At 30.2% G+C, this 17,114-nt stretch overlaps 2 protein-coding genes across 11 annotated transcripts; one reads left to right on the plus strand and one right to left on the minus strand.

Moving 5' to 3' along the window:
* Positions 1-1,249: 1,249 nt before the first annotated feature.
* Positions 1,250-5,267, minus strand: LOC145037602 (uncharacterized). Of its 10 annotated transcripts, XR_013678919.1 has the most exons (6): positions 4,345-5,267; positions 4,009-4,121; positions 3,814-3,919; positions 3,294-3,343; positions 2,631-3,052; positions 1,250-1,617 (listed from the first exon to the last, which is right to left on the minus strand). XR_013678919.1 is itself a non-coding variant. In XM_078986302.1 (4 exons), the coding sequence occupies exons 1-4, from the start codon at positions 4,450-4,452 to the stop codon at positions 1,586-1,588; spliced, it is 303 nt and encodes a 100-aa protein (XP_078842428.1). In that variant the 5' UTR covers positions 4,453-5,266; the 3' UTR covers positions 1,250-1,585. The 10 variants fall into 10 exon arrangements, 3 of the variants coding, with proteins under 3 accessions (XP_078842428.1, XP_078842427.1, XP_078842430.1); XR_013678918.1 differs by lacking the exon at positions 3,814-3,919 and having other exon boundaries at positions 3,294-3,813; XR_013678916.1 differs by having other exon boundaries at positions 3,294-3,919.
* Positions 5,268-6,543: 1,276 nt separating this feature from the next.
* LOC145036241 (protein FAR1-RELATED SEQUENCE 5-like) lies at positions 6,544-9,547 on the plus strand. The gene is made up of 7 exons (XM_078984697.1): positions 6,544-6,661; positions 6,716-6,841; positions 7,023-7,829; positions 7,908-7,975; positions 8,316-8,421; positions 8,519-8,949; positions 9,038-9,547. The coding sequence occupies exons 1-7, from the start codon at positions 6,544-6,546 to the stop codon at positions 9,545-9,547; spliced, it is 2,166 nt and encodes a 721-aa protein (XP_078840823.1).
* The last annotated feature ends 7,567 nt before the right edge of the window (positions 9,548-17,114 follow it).

Raw genomic sequence — 17,114 nt, forward strand, 5'->3', positions numbered from 1 at the left:
TATACAATAAAAAAAAAGGGCTAAAAATCATATAATTTAAAACTACTTATATAAAACTAGAAAAGATTCTCTGACGTTGTCGGGATCGGAAGGTACTGCTTTGTAAAGTAAAGTAGAATGTTGAATTGCATTGAGATAATCTAGTAAAGAAAGATAAACAATGTCATCTAATTACATAAGTAAAGAAATCTAAATCATTATTTCTTGCAATAAATGAGAAAAATAAAGAAATGGTCTCATAAATTGAATTTTATTGCCATGTATGGCAGCAGCCGGAAAATCAATCCAGAAAATATAGACCGTTGTTTTTTGTCCGTTAATATGAGGGTAATTTGGTTTATTAAGGTAGTAGGGATTGAATTTGTGACGACGGGTAAACCTTATGGACCATATATGTAATTTTGGCGGTGGTGGTGATGGCAGTTGGTTGGTTGCTTTATTGTATTGGGTGGGTATTTTCTAATAAATAAAATATTAATTTAAAACCAAAAAGAGAAATATAAATTAATAAAAAAAATCGGATTAGGAATAAAAGAGTGATTTCGGTTTCTATCGTTGTCCTCAATGTGTTAAATCTGGTAAACCACAGGGACCAATCGTGTAATTTTGTCTAACAATAATAATAATAATAAGGGACCATTTCTGCGAAAAAACTAAATACTAATAATATGTAATAAAAGACGAGGGTTATGAAAAATTCAAATGAAAGTGAAAGGATTGTTTGTGAACAAAAACATAAAGGTGAAAGGTCAATGTTGTAAGTAGTTTTTTAAAAACAACATAAGTTGGAGGATCAAAAGTAACAAAAAAAAATGACAAAAAAAGAAGTAAACCTTCTGAAAGATTTGATTCAAACTCATAGGTTTTTACATTCCATTTGAGGGTAGTACAAAAGATTTCCAAAATGGTTGGTTACTACAACAAACAAAAGATATAAGTATCATTAAATTGAAAATACATGGATATTATGGTAAATGTGATACGTTTATTGGTTGTCCTTAACAATCTAGATTATGTCTTCGTAGGTTTTCATTAGCTTCTAAGCTAGCTGTATGGACAAATGTAGTGTTTTGAGGATACTAATGTTTTGCCATTTCAGATTATTCATGAGAGTAGGTCCTGCATGATATATGGCAAGTACATCATATTCCTCTAAAATGGAACATGTAATCATATTAGTTGAAGGGAAAATTGTCGAAAATAACAATGTACTTAATCTTTTACCCATAATAGCGGAATTCTAATTCAGTTGACCTAATCTCAAAACTGAAAGGTGTTATTCAACATCCCACAATTAACAATCTTGATCTTTATACATTTCAATTCTTGATCTTTATACATTTCAGGGAATCGCATTGAGAGGGCTTTTCCTGGTTACAATTGTTGTGAATGCCTCAAAGGCATTTTATCGAACATGTGGTAAGTGAAGCTAATAAGAAGAGCACGTTCCAATTTTGGAAACAAAGTAGAAAAAGTGGGTGGAGTTGGTAGAAAGAAAAAAAGAGTTGATCGAATTCAAAAGAAATTACCAAACTGAATCCATTGTACTCATCTGCTGCCTTCATAATTTCTTCTCTAATCCTGTTCAATATCTGTTCTCCATCTCAACATTAAACCCTGCAAATAAGCATATTTTAATCAAATTTCAAAAAAGTGATAGCCCATTTAAAAAAAACAACAAATTATAAAAAGCAACCAAATTAAAGTAATCGACCTTACATACAAAGGAAAATTTTTTGTGGATTTTAAAGGTGAAAGAACAGATATTTGTAATCAGCATCCAGTTCATTGGTCGTAGTCAACTCCAAAACCAAAATGGGAAAAGAAATTAGAGGTGGGAGAGTTACAATGAAATGGAAATGTAACCTAACAGAGAGGTGAGAAGAGGAAGCCAGGAACGAAAACGGGAAACCGCTAAGAGAGTCAACAAACGAAATCTTCGATGAAAAGGAAGTGATTGGGCGAAGGAGTCGGCGAGGTGGCATGGACCATTGCAATATTCAAAACATTAAAATAAAATAAAATAAGATGAAGTAAACCTTGTTTTAGGTTCACTAAAATACCTGTTATCAAATAAGTAATCCAAATAATGGAACTGGTTGGCATCGTTGTTTCATTCTATCCTTTCTTACATAGTAAAGGGTTTTTGGTTCTATTTAGAAAAGACAAAAAAAAGAGAAGAAATAAGGGATCTATAAAAGGTTCTATGCAGTTCTAGTTCAAATTTATGAAGTAAGGGCAATTTGGTCTTTTTTGTATATTACTATTTGCTTTTTTGTTTTGGAGCTTTTTGCAGATGCTAGGAATGGCTTTTGGACATAAAGTTACATCTGGCTTTATATGATAAAGTTTAATATTTTAGTTCCTTTGTGGGGATCTAGGAGCAGTAGACAACTTACTGAAATTAAATGAAGTGTTTTTTCTCATTTTTAAACGAATGTTGATTTCGTCAATTAGTTTCTTCAATCATGTTTAAGAAATATTTACTTTAATCATCTTTCATTGCAACTTAAACATAGTGATTTTTAATTTGATAATTTATGTTAGATCTATGATGTGAAACTTATAGAACGAAAACGGCAAAAAAAAAAGTTTATTTAATAACAATTTTTATTTTTTAACAGGCTTACCAGCTCACCTATGCCATCTCCACCATACATCATCATGCTTATGTAATGAAATACTTTTCCAACACAACAAAATTGCTCAAAGATTACTGTTCTATTAATTTGGCAAAGATTGACAAGAAACAAGGATGAAATAACAGACTAACACTAAGGAAAGATAGGTGGTAACAATTCGAGCTGTTACTGGTCTCCAAGGATAAGAAGCTTCTAATATTTTCTCTGCTTCCTTTCAATGAGGCTCCACCACAATAAAAAGCAGACATGCATCACTTTTGTCCGTTATTTCCCATTTTGCCCCTGCTCCTCCACCAATTCTGTAATGTTTGTGTGACTGGCAGTGGTCCCCTCTTTTCCTGGAATCTTTTTTGATTTCTGCCTTTGGTATGTGAATTTTAGTGGTGGGTGCACCACAGCTTATTTGCAAACTGACAAAATTTAAACACACACACAAAAAAAAAAAAAAAAAAAAAAAAAAAAGAGGAAATTTAACACCATGTTGCAAGTGGATAAAAGATTTAATGCGTCGATAAGAAAAAAAAATTGAAGCATAATTTTTAAATGGAAAGATACGAAATTAAATTGTTATGATATATGTCATATATTAAAGTACATTGCTAATTCTTACATTTAACCTGATAGGGTGAAATTCAACAAATAGCAATGTACCTTGAAACAGTTCAAAACTCGTCCAAAGCATACTCAAATGTTTGAAGTACCTAAATTAATATATAAAAAGAAGTTAATATAAGGTTAAATGCAGTAAGCCATAGAAACTTTCAGCCGTTAACTGATAAACAACAATACAGTGCCTAACAGGAAGGAACTTTTACTTTCTACTCTCTGTATTCATTAAAATTACATCTATGTGTGTCTGTATCTATGTGTCTGTTTCCATTAATTTGGTCATGAAAATTGCATCTAGTCACAGGATAGGCTTGTAACCTGATTAGTTTGATGTAATTTTTTTTTTTTGGAAAAAACTTTTGATTGGGGCAAACAGACTTGTGATGGTGACTGAATCATCAGATTCAAATGTAGAGAATAAGACTGGGAAAGATGTGTGAAATAAGAAAGTATAACAAAGTTCAGAAAAAAGATTGATAGAAACTTGAAATAAAGGTGTAGAGATAGTAAGCAGATGGTGTTGGAGAGTGAAGCATATGAGGTGCTTCATGGGAAAACGAACCTGTAATGATCAAGAGTCAAGACATAAGCAAGAGCAAGAATCAAATTAGAATCACCAAAGTTACCCCACCCTGTAATTTGGTCAATCTTTCGTCTATATACTTAAACTAAAACAATTATAAGTATTAAAATCCACATTCATGAAATAAATATGATTCAGATACAAAAAATATGAAGGAATGATAGCAAAACTTACACAAAATAGGACAAAGTTGGTAGAGGAAAGGCGTTAGAACCGATTGGAAGCTTGCGATGACAGAGAGAGGACTGTGTGGAGACTGCAACAATAACCTTGGATGTGGGAAGAATCTGAAGCCGAAATTTTTTGGATTACTATATAAGTAAGATAATCAAATGACAAAGTTTAACCATAAAGGTAAAACAATCAATGTCATCAGGAGTGGAGATAAAAGAAAATAAAAAAGGTAGCCTGCTTATACTTCTCAATGGAGATATACCTAACACAGTCTCTAAATTTTAATAATCACATTCGTTGCTTTTGATAAAAGTCAGACTATAAGATATAACTTACCAGTAGCAACATTGCAGAGAAGATATGATCAAACGGCTGAACTTTGGATTTCAATTTGAAAATCCCATAAACAAAACCCTTGATCAATGAACATCTCGTTTTCAACATCAGTCGCTCTCAGCCTCAAATCAGTAAAGGGGAATCGAACAGTATACATCGTCATCAGGAAAGCATGATAAATTTGTTCTTCAACTCCAGTATTTATATTGTTGAGAGGCGGAAATAGACGGTAACAATGGCGGTGTGCGGTGGTTTCCTCAGTTGAAACAAATGGGTCGGATTATTTGGCAAGAGAGATGATGCAGATAAAGGAAACTGGAGGCGGTGACTTGGGAACGAACATGTCGGTTGCTTCTACTACTCCCTTTGTGATAGCAGACTTGATGTTCTCCACCGCAACTCCAACCTTCAAAGCAAATAGGCAATTTGGTCTAACCCCTTTTCTGAAGCACCACATAAATTGATGCGTAGAGTGATGGTGATGGCGAAACTGACAGCGATTGAAGATTTTTTGCAACTTGTGGTTTTTCAGTTGAGGTTATACCATTTGTAGGCAAATCCATTTTGTCTTTAGTTTCCGATTAGGTTAGATACAGAAAAAAATGTAATATATCTAAGGGTAGCCAAGTTTCCAATTAGGTTAGATACAGAAAAAATGGGCATATAATACCGGGTTGGCCCAAAACAATTGGTTATGTAGTCGAGCGGTGGAGCAGATTGACAAATGATTTACAGAATTGGAAGGAGAAGGGTAAGAATCGCATTGAAGGGATGCAGAACGAAAAAGAAGTGGTGGAAGGTCTACGAAACAATGGCGGTGGGAAGATATACAACTGAGGGTGAAGGAGATGCAGAAGAAAAGAAAAGGGAATAAGCCACATATCTTTTATCTCAGAAGCTTGGCGGTGGCGGAATACATAATAGGGAAAAATTTTAATAAATGAAATAGAATGAGCAAATTGTAATTTGTATAAAGAAATGGGGCAATTTTGACAAACAAGCCACAATTGACCAAAGAGAAATAAAGAGGGGACCAAATATGTTAACTCTTTAGGAACTTTACTTTTTGAGAATTTTAATATATATATATATATATATATATATATATATATATATATATATATATATATATATATATATATATATATATAGAGAGAGAGAGAGAGGTAGAGGTTCATTTGAGACCATTTATATTTTGTGAGACATGGGGATCAAATCTTAGCCTTTGATCAGATTTGATCTTGTGGCTCATAAAAAAAAGGGATTAGCATTAATTATTCTAGCTGATTAGTTAATTAGGGGTAGATTAGTTACTAGGTTAAATTTAAGATGATCAGGTTAGCTTAATTTTCACGTCATCCAGAAATCATCTCACCTGTTCCTGTTTTCTACCAATTTATTCGATGAAACAACATTCCTTGTTCTTCAATTCAATTTGATCGATATTCTATCTCCAATCTTATATTCTTTCAACCGATAATCGATTTGATTTTTGACATTGATCGAACGATGCTAAATCAGAGCTTTTAAATTCACGATTTTTGTGTTATTCGAGTTCATGTTCTTGATTCTTCTTCATCTACAATTGATAAGCTGAGTGATTTTGATCAATTTTAACTTTGTGATCATCGATTTCGGTAGAGGTTCAAGTGTTCAACGATTTCTTCTAATCCTCATCTTCAACAATTGTTTACGATCTTTCAAGCCGTGAATTTTACTCAACATCATGAAATCGTCAATTGATAAAGGTTTGAGTTTTCATTGATTTCACTGTTAGTTGCATATAACGTATTCAATTTTTAACCTAGTTCATGAATTGAATCATCAAGCTATTATCGATTTCTCCAATTTTATATTTGTATTGATTTGTGATTTCAGAAATCAAACATCATCTTTTGTTGAGACATCCAATTCAGCAATCAAAGATCATTTGTTGTTGAATTTGTTTGAGCTAGAAAACAATTTAATCTATAATATGTTGTTTGACAATGCATCACCTATTTCATTGTTTGTTTTTTAACTTTTAATTCAATCATTATGTTTTTCAGCAATATGTCATCTGTTTTCTTTTGATTAACATCATCTATTTGCATTTCATTAACATCATCTTAGTGATAAGTTCATGATAAGTTCATGAGACTACATGTTATTCTTATAGAATATTTTACTTACATTGATATATCAATAAGGATAACAGTTATGGATGATTTGGATATGCATGACATCGAAAACAATCATCTCAATGAAGAAAATCATCAGTTCGGTTCTACTGATTCAGAGATTCTTCATAACGAGGAAAATCAATCGGAAACCCAAGGTAATCATTGTTTTCATTGTTATTTGCATATAACATATTCAATTTTTAATGTAGTAACAGTTATGTATGATTTAGATATAAATGACATCGGAAATGATCATTACGATGAAGAAAATCATCAATTCAGCTCTGGTGATTCAGAGATTCTGCATAATGATGGAAATCAATCGGAAATCCAAGGTAATTCTATTACTGATATCGGTTATTCTTTATAGAATGATGTTGGTGATAAGTTCATGTTACTGCATATTATGCTTATAGAATAATGCACATATAAGATTGTGGTTTTTTATGATTACAGTCATATGAATGCAAATTATTATGATTATATGTTAACATGGTAGTATATTCTTTTTTGTAGTTCAAAGTGACAATGTTGCAGCACAATATGGCTCTTGCAAACAATTCATTGGAGCTGATGGTTCTTTATTTTGGATTCCAGAGGTTGAACCTAGTTGGATACCTACTTTGGGTTCAATTTTTAAAGATATCAAAGATGCTATTAAGTGGTATAAAGGATATGCATTAAGATCTGGTTTTGATATTAGAAAATCAACAGAGAGGAAAAAGAGTGGAATCACAACTTCGAAATATTTTATATGCAATAGAGGGGGATTGCCAAACACTTCTACCTTAGACACAATTAGTGATGATCATAACAAGCAATTAAGAAATAGTAATTGTAAACGCACAAATTGCAAAGCTTTTGTTGCATTCAAAGCTATACCACATTCTTCAGAAGTTTACCTGTGGCGCTTTGAACAACAACACAACCACAAATTGATCAATCAAGATTGTATGCATCTTTCAAGAGCTAAACGTCAGTTGAATGTTGTTGATCAAGCTTTTATACATAAGCTTTTGAGTGAAAAGGTGGGGGCAACTACAGCATATAGACTAATGTGCGTTATAAAAGGAGGATGTGAATTTGTTGATGGACTAGAGATAGATTGGAAAATTTTTACAAGGGATATAAATTGTCACATCGGGGGCACTGATGCAAATTTGTTGATTACAAAGCTTCAGAATCGTAAAGAGAATGTTACAAATTTTACATACGAATACAAATGTGACAAGAAGCAGTTAAATGCTCTCTTCTGGGCTGATGACACTTCAAAACAAAACTTTGAGTTATTTGGGGACATTGTTTCGTTTGACGCAACATATCGTACAAACATGTATTTATTCTAGAAATATAAACATTTTTAGTTATATATTCTAATGGTATTTTTTTGTGTTTTTTTAGGTATTGTATGGTATTTGTACCTTTTACTGGCATTGATAATCACAAAAGGTGCGTCACTTTTGGAGTTGGTTTGTTGTGTAGAGAAGATACAAATTCCTATATATGGTTACTTCGGTCATTCTTGAAGTGTTTTGGAAAAGCACCAATCATGGTCGTGACCGATCAAGATCCAACAATGATAAAAGCTATTAAGATAGTATTGCCATACACAAAACATAGATTTTGTATGTGGCATATCACAAGTAAACTTCCATTGAAGGTACTAACATTATTGTTATATTCTTATCAGAATATTCTTATCAGAATATTAAATGAAATATTTTTTGTAATTAGGATAATAGATTAAATGAAATGCCTTTTTATACTATATTATATTCTAACAGAATAATATATGAATTGTTTTTGAAGGTAAGCTGGGAAACAATGAATGAATCGGATTTTAAGGCGGACTTCAATAGTATAGTATGGGACTCCAAAATTGTTGTCAATGATTTTGAAATGAGATGCATTAATGGTAAAATATAAGTTGCAAGACAATAAATGGATGAAAGATATGTTTGATTTGAGAAGCAGTTGGATTCCAGCCTATTTTAAAGATGTATCGATGTCAGGTCTAATGAGAACAACTTCTCGGTCAGAAAGTGAGAATTTAGCATTCAATAGGGTATCGCATCATGGTTATACGTTAAACAATTTCATGAATGCTTTTGAGTCTGTTATGGAAAGGCAAAGGAATAATCAGATCAAATTTGATTTTGATACATCTACTATAATTCCAATCATCAAAACACCTCTTGAAGATATGGAGAAACATGCATCTATGGTATACACCAAGACTATTTTTCTCATGGTGCAGAGGGAGATTCTTCATTCACTTGTTTCTTGTTCACATAAGAGTGTTACATCAGGCGTTGTTTCTGATATATGCATTGTCAAACATAAAAGGACAAATATATCAAAGAAGAAGGTAGTAGTTGAGAAAAAAGAAAAAGTTGACATCGATTCTGAATGGAATTTTTACACAAGTGAAGGTGATTTTGAGGTAATGTTGACATTTTAGAATATACTAAAGATTTATGACATACAAGAGATCCCGTCAAGATTTATGACACATCTTCTGTATTTTAAAGATTTATGACATACAAGAGATCACGTCAAGATACATTCTTAAGAGATGGAGAAGAGATATTATCCCCACCACAGTTTTGAAAAGGACGTTTAGATATGTTGATTCGTTTGGAAATGTTGAGAAGGTTGCATACAAAGCTTTTTCCATGCTTGATCAATGCTTGTCTTCATTAAGTAATGATGACAAGAAGTTAGAAGAGTTCATGCAGAAGCTTGAAGTTTTTATGACTGATATTGGTGAACAAGGTTCAGACAAATTACCGGTTACAAAAGAAGCTCATATTGATAAACTTTACGGAGCTACTACGAATCCTGAAGTTGTTGATGTTGAAAATCCACCTATGGTGAAGAATAAAGGTTCTGGTACAGGAAAACGTTTAAAAAGTGCTTTGGAGAAGGCTACTATTCAAGGTAACAAGCAATCAAGATCATGCAAAACATGTGTGGTTAAAGGGCATAATTCAAGGAAATGTTTGACATTGTTGAATAACTCCAAGGTACAAAGTGCATAGTTGTGTCTAGAAATATATTTCGATTTTTTTCGTATTTCAATAAAGTTCAATAATACCATATAGATAAAAGTTTGAATTTTTTAGTTTGGATTTTTTTTCTATTGTTTTGGTTTGTGATAATGTATGAGACATTTGGGTTGTGATGATGTGTTATACATTTGAGAACATATTGATTCTTCTAATATTTTCAATCTTTAATTTTTTGAAGTATATACGAATGATTGCAGTATAATGCTTTGTTATCAAAATATTATAATACAAGATTATGCATGTAAGAATGTTATATAGGTATATGCAACATCTAATATTATTCTAATAGAATACTGATTCCATTATACATTATTCTATTAGAATATTCTACCATGGTCATTAAGAAGTGATCATAATACCTACTATACATTAAGCATTAATCACCTAATAAACCATATCAAGTTTCTTACATAATACTAGGCATCATTTTTTTTGTCTAATTTATTCAAAATAATACAGATATTAGAAAAGGAATTGTTGTTAAGTCACCATAACCACATTTATAAAATTCCAAACTTCTATCAACTTCTATTTACTACCCATTTCCAATTCATCCATGCTTTGGATACCTTCCTCTAACATCTTTTTTCTAGTCGCATGATCAAATTTTCCAAATTCGATTGCCTCTTTGATAACTCTCTCCTTGTGGTTGTTGATTTCATGTGTAGCAATGTTAACAAAATATAAGGCACGTAATTTTACAAATTGAACATCTTGCACATCACTGCCTTTTTCCATTTCCACATTCCACTTTCCTTGCTTTTCTCCACAATATTTTTCCATATGTCTCATTAAAAGTGCTCCATTCTCTGTTGTCAACGTCTTTGTGTTCCAGTCAATTTTCATCATCTTCACTGTTGTTGATCGCAAACCTTCGATTTTATTGACGATAAATGTAGTTTTCTCCAAATATCGTATAAAGTACAATTTCTGCAATGTATATTAACAAAATTACATTATTCAATATATTATATTGTAACTTTAATACAATTAATAAAAGTAAATGAAAACTTACTAATGATGTTGGTGTCATTCCATAAGTTTCTTCTAACGATTTTGTTTGTATGCTGTCTATAATATAAACTTGTGGATATGTTAGGTTGAAAACAACAGCATACATCTGATCACCGTTATGTATTGGGAAAACCACCTGCAATTCCAACAAATTCATCAAAAAGTTAACATAATTCCTATCTTTTAATAATGTAATATTTTAATTAATAAAATATTCTTACGAGTTTAAGATCATTGAAATCTACATTTGCCTTGAAATTAGATAGAAACTTATCAACACGAGTCTCAAAAGCTAAAAAACGCTCGTCAAAAGATTTAGTTTCATCTAACAACTCAGAACTCTGTAAACATAGAAAAACAGAAAAATTAGAATATCTTGTTACAATTTACAACTAAAATATAGAAGTTCCAATTGTAAAAGAATTTACCATAATTTTGGTATTGAAGAACAGGCGGTATGGTTTACTTTTTGATTTTTGTTCCTCGTAATTTAGAACAGCAGCCCAAGAATCAATCACACGATGATGTATAACATGTTCAGGCCACATGCTCTCAAAATCATGTTTATGCATAATCTCTCCCGTATTTGTTTCAAAAAGTACCTCCCTTAATTTTAAACATGAATAAAAAATATGTCATCAACATTAGAATAAATATACACATGTATTATACCAAGAGTTAGTGACTTACATTCTATTTTTCTCATGTGCACATCTTATTAGAACCTGAATCAAAAGAACATTCTGCAAATCGATTCTATCAAATAAATTCACAGCTTTATCCATATATGGTGATTTGTAAGAACTTATATAATTCTCCCCTGTGTCACCATTTTTAGATTCAACCCTTTCATGTGATCCCTTTTTTTTTTTTGTTTTCATTGTTTTGATTAACAGCACTAGAAAAAATAGGATCTGAAAATAACTTAATGAACTTCTCTTTCAATTCATTTGTTATATTGACATCTCGGAACTTTGATATACAATCAGAAACAATTCCACACATGTCCTCCTTTATTGATGAAACTTTATTAAACATCTTATCAAAGTTATCTTTATATTCCTGAAAAATAATAAAATAATATAATTATGAGCATGTAATATTTTATCATCTCAGAATATCTAGAATATTTACTATGAACCATAAGCATGTAATATAAGAATATCCAGATTTTTATAAAATCATACTTTAACCTAATATAAAAAGACATTAGAATATTTTTCTTATATTAAGTTACGATATAATTAAAATATATTCTAAAACATAATTTAATAATATATTCTACTTAGAATATAACTCAATACGCGTGTCCTGATTTTCACCTGATTTTCATTCTTCTCAAGTTCTAAATTTGAACTTTGTTCGATTAGATTCCCAACCCCAAATCCACCAGCTTCAATCTCAAAAGATTGTCTTTCCTTCAACTTATCTGCTATCCACATCGTAACTAATGGTGTTTTACGTTCTATTTTTTGGAGCTTGCATTCAATATCATCACAGTAAATTAGCTGCATTATTTTAACATCATATTAGATATCCATTTTTAAGAAAAAAAAAATAAGTATATGAAAAAACATACCGATAGCAACAACATCAGGCCTATATAATAACACTTGGGGTTGTCTGGATGCCATCTCCCTTTTGAATTTTTCACACAGTACAACAAATATGCACACCAATCGATTTTAGAAATTTCATCTACTTCAACAAGTGCTCTAACTGGAACTAAGTTGTTTGTCCCCATAGGAAGGGATTCTGCAAACGTATTAACAAATAAAGCTATGAAACCCAGCTTGAAATTCATATCCACTTGTTCGGATTTTTGAATAATCTTCTTGTAGTTTGTTGCATTTGCCTTTCTGTCTTCAAGTTCATTCATCCATCCATCAAACACTTGATGATCTTCACTAACCTTGTCCAAATCAAATAAGCTTTTTCCAGTTTTGGGTAAACCAAACACTTTATGAATTTTTTCCTTTGTGATCTTTATTCTTTTTCCTTTAATCAGAATACTGTTTGTGCCTTCATCATAATGATTAACACAAAATGACAAAGTTTTAAGGGAATACTCTTAATGTTGATCTTCAAAAAGGCTTTAAATCCCATCCGTTTCACCCAATCTTTTTGTTCTGATGTCAAAGAACTTACAACATCTGTCATCAATCCAGGTGTCGATCTAGTGTTTATTGAAGGCAACTCCTTCAATATATCTTTCACAGTCTTTTGCTCTTTCACGGTTTTTTGTTTCTTTATTGCTGCACGATTGTCCCCACTATTCGTCTTCCGTTTTCTTTCTTTAATCTTTGTCACTACAAAGTAATATTCCAAACAGAATATTATACATATACACTTATTATATCAGAATATTCTATGAAATTTAATCCAAAAATACTATATCATCTAAGTAAAATGTAGATATTTATTCAAAATATATTATTTATAAAAAATTAAAGTCAAATGTTGCAAAATCCTATATCAACTAAGTTAAACAACAAAAAAATCAAGTATAACATGATTTATGATATAATAATATATAGAATGTGTAATATGAACCATAAATATTTCATATCATAGAAACATACTTTCATATCAATAAACAATAGAAAAATACTTTCAGATCAAAATACCAAGAATTTTCAGTTATGATCCATAAGCAATTGATGTCAAAGATAATATTGTTCCATGATATTGGAATTGTAAAGTATAAAATCATAATGATGTAAAATGCTTCTGCTAACTCTAATTGTAAATGCATAATCAATAATAACAAATATGAATTTTACCTATATATGACATTTTTGTTATTAGAATAACACTAATACACAAGATATTATAGTACAAATACAATAATTGATGATATACCTTTTTTTTCTTTGGCTTTTGCTGTTGTATTGGCTGATTCATCCATAAGCTTCAATGATTTTCTTCTTTCAATTAGTCGTTCGGCTATTGAAGTTTTTTCATGAGTTTTATCCATATACAACCTTCTTGCTGTTTATTGTCATTTTCATAATCAAATTAGGAAATAATAATTGATTTATCATATCCAAATATCTAGAGTAACATTTAAAATTATTCTACTAGAATAAGATTAATAGAACATAGAAAAACATTAATAGAATATAGAATATTTTATTTGTAATACATAGAATAACATAAACAAATGAGATAAATATATTATATTTGAAAACATTGAATACACAATATATCATTTATTCTTTTATATCTTATTATAATACATAGAATAGTTTATTAAAGTATATAGAATAACAGAAACAAATTAGATTAACAATTAAAAATATTCTATTAGAATAAAATTAATAGAATATAGAAAAAACAATAATAGAATATAGAATATTTTATTATAATACATAGAATAACAGAAATAAATGAGGTAAATATTTTTATTAGAATAGAATAATTGATGATATACCTTTTTTTTGTTTTTCTTTTGATGTTGTAGTTGTTAATTGATTGATCGACTTCGATTATTTTCTTTTTTGAACCAACTATTTGCCTGTTGAAGTTTCAACTTCACTATTTCTACCCAGTGTCATCATTTTTATTTTTGATTTTGTCATTCTTGTTATAATATTATCTGCATGAAAATAATTAATGTTAAATACAATTTAAATGTAATCTGTAATAGAAAAACACTTACATTTATTTCAAAATTATATTCTAACTCATCATAACACATACACACAAAGAAAACAACATATAAAGATACACATAATAAATTTAAAGCAAATTGACCAATATGCCCCTGCACTGTTTCTTTATGAGATTAAAATTACTCGAATTTTCTATAAACACAGTTACATACATACACATTAAAAACAGAAGCAAATTGATGAATATGTCCCTGTACATAGTATTTTTTCCATCCACTTACCCTAGTGATGCTTGACTTAACCATGCATAAAGTTTATATAATGATTAAAGTTTTGTGTAAAAGAACAGTTAGAAGTTGAATCACATAGTAAGATGTCAAAAGTGGAATGATAACTCTCTATTTTTTTTTTCAGAAAATGCAGAAAACACATATAATAACTTGATTGTTAATTACACAATTTTGTTTTTGTTTATGTGATGAGTTCTATACTAATTCAGATCAAGTTCTGAATTATTAGAGGACATAATATGCAATTGTTTAATGGAAAAACTTTATTATTCTTATTCAGACCAAGACCATCAGGACCAATACCATGAGAATGTTTCTTTTCATATATGCCTTGAAAGCACTTGTGTATATTTCCTTTTTCACATACACACAAAATCTCAAAAGTATTAAATAAATGTGTTTGGTTCGAATCAAAACCGAATGCCCCTGCAAATAGATGAAAGGCTAAAGCTTTATTTATCATTAATCCAAAGAATCCCACATAAGAATGTATTAAATGTAATATAAGTAGGGGCATATTTTTGTTATAAATACATACTCAAACAACACAAAAACGCTCATATTCACTAAGAAACAAGAGCCCGATGCCCTAATTATTAGTATGTAGATATGGAGACTGGAGGAACAATAGAAGGTCAATTCTCAAAGATATATCGTCGTTTTCAAACGAACTCAAGGATATAAATGATAATTAACAGAACTAAAATACCTGGAATTTCTTGAGAAGTTTTTGGTAATAATGGCATTTAGGTGATCTGATGGTGTAGATTCTGAAGCACGTGTTGATGTAGCCATTTTCGTTGATAAGAAATACTCGATAAGAATGAAATTAGGTAAGTTTAGGGTTTTATCGATGTTATCAAGTGAAAATCGGATTCACAACATCGAAAATTGAAATTGATACAGGGAAAAATCGAAGATGACGAGTTCAAGAGCACAAGAAGTTAGGGTTTTGATGGAGTGTTTAAAACCGAAAATGATAAGAAGTTTTGGAAGACGGTTTTGAGAACACAGATGAAGAAATTGAGTTTTTTTATTTTAATGTTCTTCCATCGTGCATAAGTATAAAATCTCAAAGTTATCACGTTTGTCCCTTTTTCGTCCATGGAAAATACGTCCTAGTATTTTTAGTCCCTTTTAATTTAAAAACTTACAGTTTGGTTCAAATATTATTTTAATTGTAAAATAAAATTACTTAATTACAAATATTCTAAAACAAATATTTTCATTTATTCTAAAATTTTACTTCTACTAATAGAGACAATGTATTTTTTTTCTAAAGTATACTAAAATTTTTATTATCGTAATTTTTTTATTATTGTAACATGATACTAAATCTAATTTCATTTATTCTTTTTATTAAAATATTGTAAAACAAAATTACATATTATATTAAAACGTTTTATTATTAAGTATTTTAATGAAACCAGAATAATCAGAATAATTCACATAAAACAAATTAGAATAAGCTTAATACAATATTAACAATATGTGTTTTAATCATTTATCATTTTACCAAACAATTTTTTAATCAAATAAATAGGCATCATCAAACAAAAAGTTTAAACGCAATATATCATTTACTATTAAGCAGTAAATATTTTATTAAGATACCAACTAACTGGTTTAAGCATATCATTTACCAAAATATCAATGGTTTAAGTATATCTTTAAACATAAGCATTTAAAAAAAATCAAAATAGAAAATAAAATGTCTGTATGTAATAAGCCAATATAAAAATTTTTCAAACTTTCTTCATTTCCAAATTGTCTCTTGCTTCACTGCCTTCTTTCACCAACATGCACCTAGTTTTCTTATCAAGTTTTGAAAATTCCAATGCTTCTGTAACATTCAATTTTCTCTGCTTGTTGATTTGATGGTTTGCTAGCTTAGAAACATAAAATGTACGCAACTTTGCAATCTTTTTAGATGTCCTAACACTTTCTTCTCCCAGTTCCACATCCCATTTTTCTTCTTTCTCACCCATGTATTTTTCCATATGCCTCATCAAAAATATACCATCATCATTTGTCTTAGTTTTTGTTTGCCATGCCATTTTCATTTTCTTTGGCTTCATAGATTTAAACAAATTTAAAAATTAAGTACCATAATTTGAGTGTTGAAGAAGACACGTGGTGGTGATTTTTTGTTTCTCAGGTTTTCTTCTTCAAAATTAAGAACAACAGCCCAACAATCAATAACGAAAGGATGTATCTTATGATTTGGACGCATACCCTCAAAATGCACCCTATCCATTATGTCTCCAGACTCAGTTTCAAACAGCATTTCCCTTCAAACAAAAATATTGAATTGTAGTTAAAATATTCCAATAGAAATATTACACAATTATGAATTTACTTACATTGGATCTTTGTCTGCAATGCATCTAAACATGATTTGCGCCATTATCTCTTGCTGAGTACTGACTTTTTCACTTAAGTCAATTACCCTATTCACAAAAGGTGATCTAAAAATATATGGATTAGTCACCTTCCTTTTCCCTCTTTCATTCACATTCTGACCCTTTTTCCCTTTCTCATCTAAAATATGCTCTTCATTCCCTTCTAATTCTCCATCTTCATCATTACCCTCAGAATTATCACCAGTTTCTGCATTGT

This window comes from Lactuca saligna, chromosome 3 (assembly GCF_052625555.1).
Source record: "Lactuca saligna cultivar CGN05327 chromosome 3, ASM5262555v1, whole genome shotgun sequence".
Taxonomy (NCBI): Eukaryota; Viridiplantae; Streptophyta; class Magnoliopsida; order Asterales; family Asteraceae; genus Lactuca; species Lactuca saligna.